The 10,365-nt window shown below is 27.9% G+C and overlaps 1 protein-coding gene across 1 annotated transcript; it reads left to right on the forward strand.

Moving 5' to 3' along the window:
- The first annotated feature begins 449 nt into the window (after positions 1-449).
- On the forward strand, positions 450-3,800 carry LOC139425084 (uncharacterized). The gene is made up of 2 exons (XM_071178129.2): positions 450-721; positions 3,105-3,800. The coding sequence occupies exon 2, from the start codon at positions 3,111-3,113 to the stop codon at positions 3,639-3,641; it is 531 nt and encodes a 176-aa protein (XP_071034230.2). The 5' UTR covers positions 450-721; positions 3,105-3,110; the 3' UTR covers positions 3,642-3,800.
- The last annotated feature ends 6,565 nt before the right edge of the window (positions 3,801-10,365 follow it).

The following is a 10,365-nucleotide window of genomic DNA, read 5'->3' on the forward strand; positions in this document are numbered from 1 at the left end:
CAAATGAATGTTTTAAATAATGTAAATTTTCGTTTTATTAACCAGAATCATGCTTTTTTATCAGAATTGTCATTGCAGTACGGTAAATTTAACAGATTCTTTTTCTCCATACGTATTGACATTTAACTTCATTTTCATAATTATCATCGAAAATCGCTTGCTCAAAATAGACTTAATGTATCAGTCGTGAATAACGGTTATAAACTCATAACAGCCTTAAAAATAGCATATTATTCACAAAAAGTACTGTTTTATATCATGATTCAGAGCCTTAAAATGAATATCTCCTATTATCTGAAAATTACTCATCCAAACATATATAAATAAATAAAAATTTCTCAAAAAAAAATACAGAAACAGTACACAAATCCAGAGGAGTCCTGAAAATGTCTTCTCCTAATCCATAATACTTATCCATCATCTTCTTATGTCATATTTCTTCACTTGAGTGGTCAGATGACAAGCATCGTGATTGTAATTCACGCTTAATCTCTTGTTTTCATACCGGAGAAAGTGAATCTGCACACATTAATACATACTTTTCCTTTCTAATATGCCTCTGAGGAAGAAAACATGACCGGAACAATCACGCAGTCGGACAGTTCCGTGGGATTTTATACATTTTTGACTTTCTATTGATCTATTTAAAGATTGGGGTTAGAATATATAAACATTCGATATCGATTACTTTCTTTGATTTGGGAATTCTAGCCGGTTAGTGGTAAGCTGAAATTCTTATTTATCTTTCGTTGTGATGGAAATGTTTTAGGAAAAAATTATTTTCAAATATGTTTCTTATAAAGTTTGGGGACACTGTTACTAACTCTGTATGATTTTTAACCATAATAACGTTTAAATTTGATACCATATTATCGTACCTACATACTAAGCTTAATTACACGATTCAATTTGAACTGAAAGGTGGTTCAGTTTAAAACCTCATTAAATCTTTAAGAAATGTGGAACGTATTATGGTTCATGCGACTGATATTAAGGTTCAGCATTAAACTGATTTTCCTGAGAAAGTATCACGCAAATATTTTTAATCCTATAAAGTTCTATAGTTTCAAGGTATCCGGAATATACTTTTAAAGATTTTTAAGAAATACGTTAATTTTATTTTTAGAATGTATTTTTTGTGCCGATGTATTAATTAATTATGCATGAAACCGTTCCCAAATTTTCTATAAGACTTTCATTTAAAATTTTAAAATTAATATCCTTTAAATAAGTTAATGTTTTCAATTTTAGATATAATAGAGAAAATACTAAGCTTTAAAATAATTCATTTTAAGTTCTTCTAAATTGTTAAATAAATTATTATTAAATTATTATCATATTATTATAATAGAATTATACTTTTTTTCACCTTAACACTTTGAAAAAAAAATTATTTAATTTTAATATTGCATAGTTTTTAATTTTACTATTTTTTTATAAAAAAAAACTTTGCACTTCAATTTCTAAAATGCATTTTAGAGTTTCATAAGGACAATTTAAGGTAAAATATTTGAAAAAAATATAAAAATGAATGAATCTAATTTACTTTAGTTATATGCCATTTGTATACATAGTTGAGTTAAATCGTTTCATGCTTGAAAAAAAAAAATCACATTACCATTGAAAAGAAAAAGCAGTAGGGAAGAAACAAAGCTTTACTTCACATCTCACTTTCTAACTAAATAAAACTATTATGTTTCCAATATTTATAAGACAATTTAAGGCCTTTAGTTTCTAATAATAAACTGATTGATATATATATATATACATATATATATATATATATATATATATATATATATATATATATATATATATATATATATATATATATATATATATATATATATATATATATATATATATATATATATATATATATATATATATATATATATATATATATATATATATATATATATATATATATATATATATATATATATATATATATATATATATATATATATTCAAATTGAAGAATAAAACAAAGAAAAATTATAGACATATGAAAAAAAGGGGGGTGGGAAATAATAAGTAAAAAAATAACAAACAACAGTTAATTAAAAAAAAACTGAAATGTTAATTAAAAAACCGGAAGAAAAAAAAAAGATATAGTAGCAATAAAAAAATAATAATAAGAGATAGCAATAAATGAAACTTATTGTTTTTCTTAACTTTCTTAGTGTTTTCTTGTATTTATTTATTATATATATATATATATATATATATATATATATATATATATATAGATATATTTGCAACATCTGGTATAATATGATGTAATTTATACAATTGGATATTTCTTTCTCTTTCTCTCAAAAAAATGAAATTCTTAAGAAACCTTAGTACATTTTTATTTAACGCACACGATCTAAATATGTAAACCATTGCTAAAATGATGAGCTAATGAGCTTTTTTTCTTGATCTGCAAAGGCGAAAAACATTTCATTGGGTGCATTTCTAGGAGAAAAATATCAGTGTCAAAAATGTGATATTTTTCAGTTATAAAATAATGATTATAAAATTACTGAAATAGTGATCATCAATGTTAATTATTTCCTCTCACTGTATATTAGTATTTTTAATTTATTTCCTCAAAGTCATCGTCACTGAAAAAAGGTAAACAGCAGGAAAATAAAATAATTTTCAGTGAGTAAAAAGAACCTATTATTGTCTTTGACCAATAAAAGAATTCTATTTTAAGATTGGTGAAAAGTTACCATGATTGTTTTGCGATCTGTATTCATTATGTAAGATCAGAATGAAGTAAGTAATGTGAGAATATTATAAAGTAAGAAAAACAACTTAATATGATGATGGCGTGAACAATTGTAAAATTATTTTATATAACTGGAAATATTATAAACTTTACCCTTAAAATGAACCGGAAATGAACCGAAACTGAGAACAGCTTTTAAAAAGAAACTTTCATTTTTTTTACTATTTTTTCTTTTAAGTTAAAAAAATTTTGGACTCCTTAACATAAAATGAGTTGAAAATTTCAACGAACTGTCTATTTTGATAAGTAATAGCTTCTTATCTCTTTACAAGCCACTCTACCTTCATATTATTTTTCTCATTTATCTACTTCTTCATTGCAGATCATAATGATAAACAACTTCAAAAGTATATGCCTCTTTGCATCAATAGTATTTGTAGGAATATTAATACCATCTACTATTGCTGGAACTATCATAAAATTACCCAAAATCATGGGTGGTAAAGGAGGAGGTGGTGGAGGAGGAGGCGTAATGCAGCTACTGGCAGCTGGAATAGTGGTTAAAATGCTTCAGGGACTTCCAAACTTCAGCATGCTCAAGGGTGGTGGTAGTGACAGCATGACCATGGTCACGCCCGTTCACGTACCATCATCAGCCATGATGAGTGGTGGAATGATGGCATGGCCTATGATGAATTCTGGTTGGCCATCTGGTGGAATGATGATGGGTATGGATTCAGGATGGAGTTCTGCAATGATGGGATCTGGGTGGAATACTGGTGGAATGATGGGATCTGGATACAACTCTGGTGGAATGGGAGGCTCTGGATGGAACTCAATGGAAGGCGGTGGCATGATGGGATCGGGATGGAATAATAACGGAAAAGGCAGACCTATGATGGGAAACATGGGAGACTGACTTTTTGTACCCTTTTAAGTTTAAAAAAATCAGACATTAGTAGTACAAACTTATCACATTTAGCATTTTTCATCAACTGATATAAATCACTCATAATTTCATCCATTTCTTCTTGCCATTTATGTATTATATATTCTTAGACCAATTCCTAAAAGTAAATACGTGTATTTCGAATTATTTATGATAATTGTATATTATTTTGAATAAACTTGTTTATAATATGAATGATGTATTTCATTAGAATTTGTTTTGTTATTGTATATTTTTGAAGAAAAAAATTAAGGCAAATTGAAAAGCAAATAATAGTTTATCAATAAAATTTTGGTTAAATTAAAGAAGTTTTATAATAAACAATATTGCTTTTAATGTGGAACATAATATAATAACATAAATGCTTAATAACAAACTTTGTGTTAAAATATATAACACAGCCATTACTTAAACCATTTTTTTAAGTATTTGTTTTCAAAACAGAATTTTAAAAAAAATATGTAAATTGTAGATCTATTTCTAATTAGATCTACAATCAAGTCTATGCCTTTCAGAAGGAAAACAAAGTTAATTCATTTTTTATTTTTATTTTAATGCACTTTGGGGAAAAAAACTTCTTCAAATGCGAAAAATTAAAAATAAATACACCCCTCCCCTCTGCTTTCACCACCTTGCATGAATTCATTGCTTATCTAAGTCAAGGTCCAAACAGAAAAGATATAATAAAAATAATTTTTCAACAGATAATGCCACAGATGGTGAAAACAATTTTATTTATATGCGTACTTTGTAGATAACAGCACTAAAATACAAGAAAATCTTCAGAAAAATTAAAATTTTGTATCATTTAAAAGGAAGGAAACAAAACGGAATGACTAAATTTATATCCCTCAGTTATTAACGCATTAATTAATGCATTTAATTGCAAATGATAAATTATTAAAAAATTGATTATTTTTAACGCAATGATTGATGTATTTTGCTGATAATAAATTAATTTTGCACACTAAGAAAATAAGCTTAAGGAAAAAAATTTAATAATGTATAGAGATGTTTCCCAACAAAACTTTAAATTCTTTCCACATAATTCGAAGGGTATAAAGACTAAATCCTGACGTTAGGGCAGGCTGGGTTAGTTGAAAAAAATAAATAAATTAAAACAGAAATAGTTTTCTTTTGTTTTTTTGTTTTTTTGTCAAAAAAAATATTTTTTATGAAACCAAACAATATTTATGAAATAAAAATTGTAAAGAAATTTTTTCGTCATACTGTCAATTTTTAAAGAATGATACATTTCTATATTATTTTCAACAAATCAATATCAAAAACCTCATTTCAGAAATTTCTTACTATTCAAACGCTCTAAATTAGCCTAAAAAAATATTTTTAACAAATTATTGGAATACTTATCTGTCGTAAAACTTGCATGGTTTTTGAACTGCAAAACTGGGAGAAATATGTATATAGAAATATGTATTCCTAAATATGTATATAGAAATATTTATAGTTGAGTTTTTCTCTGAAAAATGAATTCCTAACTAACTCTAAAAATTCATTATATAGATATATACAATTTAATTTATGCAATATATAATCTGATATACATAATTATATAATATGATATATATGAAATATATAATTTTCATAAACTCTAATTATATATTATAAATATATAATTTGAATTTATGAAAATTGTTCAGAACAGCGGTTCGCAAATGGAGTTCCGTGAAAGGGTAAAGGGTGTTCCGGGAGTAAGAACTAGTTTTTACCTCACAGTAATGATTTTTGTAATCCGTATTTACAATTAGATCGAATTAATAATTTATTATTCATTTATATTCTGTATGAAATTAAAGTAAAATGCCAAGAACAAAAAAATAGAATTTTTTTTTGAAAAATTCTTATTTTTCTATAAACAATATCTTGAATAAATTATGAAATAGACCTACATTTATGAAAAATTGCATTAGTATTTGCCATCACTCTTTGAAAATCAAACTAACATAACTAAATTCGTTAATAAAGGTTAATGCTTTTCTGGTAACCATTTCAACATTCATAGCATTTCTTTTAGATTTCATTTCAATGAAAACCGCAATTTCGTTCATTTATTTCCTTTTTAGATTAATATATTTGCACCAAAAACAAAGTTAAAACTGAATAAGATACAGTTCCATGAGTGTGAATTCAATTGTGGGATATAAAGCCTAATTTAAGACTAATGAACAATACTCTGAAAAAATAGCTTTACTGTTATAAAAATATTTTCTGAAATTAAGTAGTTTTTTAATGGTTAATACGCTCACAATTGTTTTTATATACTTTATAGTTTACGAAGTCGTTTTTCCACGGGAAGAAGGTAGATCATTATGGGTTCCATAGCCGAAAACATTTGAGAACAATAGCTTAGAAAATATATTCAGCTATGAGAACTATAACCCTATGAGCAAACTGAAAACTTAGAAGAAAAATTGCACTCAAACAATTCAAGGACGCTAACAAATGTACACAGCCTATCATCAACACCAAATAAACAGGATATCCTAACCCCTGCTCTGCATCAGCTACTTCGATCGTATCTTTAAATGTCTAAAAAATACATAAGTGAAAACTCGGTTGAAAAAAATCAACGAGTGATGCTTTTATAAACAATCTTGTTTTATTACTAAAATCAGTTAAAAAGAGACTACAACGTTCACTGTTGATTTATACTTATGATCTTCTACAAATCTGAAACAGGGTCAAACTAAATAATTAAATTAACAGGTCAATCACTCAAGATTTAGGAGAGAAATTTATCTTCTTTGCTTATAAGATGCTTCAACGCACGCACACACACACACACACACACACACATATATATATATATATATATATATATATATATATATATATATATATATATATATATATATATATATATATATATATATAGTTAGTTTAGAGTTAGTTTTAGAATCATGTCCCTCTTTCACTTCCATATTAGGAAGCATTAAATGATTTTCCATAGTGCGTAGAGTTACAAAGGCATGTACGACTGGAACCTAATTACACCAATCTCCATACTATTTAATGCAAGACCGAAGGTTTTCGCATGTCTCTTGCTGAATAACGTGTTCCAATAAACATCTGCCGGAACCATCCGGAGTCTTGTCCACACCCCCTCCCTTGAGGAGTGCGGATGTGAACTGTTATAACCACCAGCATAACGTTAAATAAAGCTTTTTATGACATATGATGGCTTTTGACTGCATTTCTTAATATAAATGCACCAATGATAACAGAGATGTAGCATATATATATATATATATATATATATATATATATATATATATATATATATATATATATATATATATATATATATATATATATATATATATATATATATATATATATACTATAGTGTTCGAATTAATTGGGACAAGCAAGATTTTCTCATTCGAGTTGGTATGGGATTGCCAGTGATGTCCCGAGCCGCTTCAAACCAGTTATATCTGCCTTGAGCTGCGGTGACGGATAGACCTTCACTATAATTTACTCGTCTGACTGGATTTAGTGTATTTGTAGTTCAGTTGTGAGCATTTCAGTGTGGAAACTGGTGGTTATAATTTTGAGTTTAGTCTAACACAAGTTATGTGCTTATAAAAGATTGATATTAGTCCGAGGAAACGCTCTAAAATTATCGCTCTTAATGAACACACTTTTAGGACTGTAAGAGACATCGCTACAGCAGTTGGTGTAGGGAAATTTAGTGTTTCCAGAATTCTTAGAACATTTTAAGATTCCGGCTCATCCTTTCCAAAAAGAAAAGGAAAATGTGGACGCAAACGGAAAACTACTCCAAGAACTGATAAAAGTCTAATAAGAAATAGTAAAATTAATCCAAGAAAGACGAGCACAGACCCCCAAAGGGATTTATTGGATTGTGGTGTTGATGTGAGTACTTCAACTGTACGAAAAAGACTTCTAGAAGTTGGACGTAAGGCAAGAAGACCAAGGAAAAAACAATTTCTAACTCAGAAAATGATGAAAAAACATTTAGCATGGGCCAGGAAATACCAAAAATGAACTGTAAATGACTGGAAGAAGGTGGTTTTCAGTGATGAAACACATTTATTTGTGCAGGGACACAAATCAAGTGTAGTTAGACGAAGTGAATACGAAAGTCTGAGACCAGATCGTATCCAACAGACTGTAAAACACCCTTCTAAACAAATGTTTTGGGGTTTCTTCACAACAAATAGCACTGGAAGCTTAGTGCCTCTAAAAGGCATGATGAATTCAGCCAAATACATTGATATATTACATAGTAGGATTGTTCCATTCATGGAAACATTCGACGGAACATTTCAACATGATTTGGCCCCTTGTCACAATTCCAAACTGGTCCAGAATTTTATGCGAGAAAACAAAATAAAAGTGCTTGATTGGCCTGGTAATTCACCAGACTTAAATCCCATTCAGAACCTGTGGCATATTCTAAAAAATCGTTTAGCCAAGATGAATTGCACGACAGCAGAACAAATAATAAAAAGTGCTATTCAAGTATGGTTCCACGACGATGAAGTCAAGAACATGTGCGCTACACTAGTGGAATCAATGCCAAAACGTGTTCTTGAAGTCATATCTGCTAAAGGAGGACATACTTCATATTAATACAGACATGTATCAATGCAACTAAAGGTATGCAATGATTAAAAGCTAAAGTTTCAATAAATCACTTTTTTTTCATTTGTCCCAATTAATTCGAACAGTATAGTATATATATATATATATATATATATATATATATATATATATATATATATATATATATATATATATATATATATATATATATATATATATATATATATATATATATATATATATATCAGATTTCACTATAAAAAATTCTGATTTAAATAAAAATTGTTACCTAATATTTTTAAAAATACCAGGCATTGCTAATATACTTTATCGCAGTTTTGATTGGTAAATGTAAAATATATATAAAAATCAGATTTCAATAAAAAAAATCTGACTAAAATATAAATAATCCTATTTCTTTGATGTTTCAAGAAAATCCTGGCTTTGTCAACCTTGTCTATAAATATTAATTATGTTATAAATTATGTATAATAAGGATTATCCTATGAGCACAAGGACACGAAATAACTCTCATCAAATAGAGAATGTGTATGTCCAATTATCTAAACTTGAAGAGGGTCATTTAGACTAAATGAATTAACAAGTGTAAATAAAAGTTATGACTCGTTAAGAAGAATTACGGGACATGAATTACGAGAGTTAGTCATGTAATTTGTTAATATGAGTCCAACGAATAAAAAAAGGACCTTGAACTACAGACACTGTTTTAGAAACTTCACAATGCCATAAAAAATTATACATGTCTGCATTAGACTTTCATGAAATGACAGAAGTGTAGTCTTTCATAATAATCTATCAATCAACGCTTCTAAATGAGATGCCGTAAAATACTTGCAAAAATAAAAAGTTGGGAAAAAAATATTTAACAAAAAAAAAAAAAAACATTTTTGGCCTCGCAATTAATTGCCATCTAATTATTTTCAAAAGTTAACCTGCTGCACACACACAACTTGATACAAAGCTTATGAATCTACAATTATTTTTAAAACAAAAAATTCAATTTCTTGCTGAAATTTTGATTTACTCCAAATTTTAATATTTCAACAAGTGCGAAGAAAAAAACAACCCCAAATAGCAGGGACCATATCGCTAATTTTTTGCAATGCGGAAGTCGTTTGAACATTATTCCATTTTAAAAAGGGTGTAACAATATGGTTCAATGGACAATTTGGTTTGAAGGAATCAGGGCTCGAAAAACCGCCCGTCCTCGGCGGTCAAAAATTTCCCGCGGACAACGAATTTCTCGAATCAGACGTCCGCGCGGACGGCCATTTTCCCGTAATGTTGCAATATGAACATCTACCTAAATGGAAAACCTCTTTCAAATTTCTGTGCAGAAACTTCTGTAAATCATTGGCTTGATTGTGGAACTGGCAAACGTCATATTCGATTCATTTTAAAAGCGCAGTACCTTCAGATAAATTGACATTCCAGATAACTTGACCTTTGTCATTTAAATTACTTCATAATAGAAATAAATTATTTCATAAAAGAAATACCAGGTTACCTAGTATTTTTCTTATTACTGTATAATGTAATCCTAGTAACTACTAATTCATTGTGCAATTTATATAAATGTTTGTAATAAATAAGAGAAAATTCTATTTTTATTTATTTTGAAGCGACGGGTTAGTTTCAAAGGAGGACGGGTACATTGTTGGACAAGCCGTCCTCGGGGACGGGTAAAATTTCTGAGCTTTTTCGAGCCCTGGAAGGAATAGTTATGAAATGTTTTTAAAAAGAACTGGTTTTTGTCATCTAATTTAAGAGTATGTATATTGCTAACATAGGGTTGGACATTTTGCGAATTTCTTATATTTTTTTTTTTTTTTTCTTTTTTTTTTTTTTTTTTGTAATGCGAAAATAATTTGAACCTTTATGCTTATTAAAAATGAAACGTTCAGTATGTTTGAAAACATCTAGGTTTGTCAAGGAATATTTATGGAATATTTTTTTTTTCAAATAAGAAAAGCTCTTTTAGTCCAAATCTTTCTAATTTCAGAATACATATCCATCCATACAAGATCACAACATATCCTTACAACCTCGTTATATTAAGTAATACCTTCTTGTAACATAA

The sequence above is a fragment of the Parasteatoda tepidariorum genome, chromosome 2, assembly GCF_982258835.1.
Source record: "Parasteatoda tepidariorum strain Cologne lab strain chromosome 2, Ptep-v5.0, whole genome shotgun sequence".
In the NCBI taxonomy this organism is placed as follows: domain Eukaryota; kingdom Metazoa; phylum Arthropoda; class Arachnida; order Araneae; family Theridiidae; genus Parasteatoda; species Parasteatoda tepidariorum.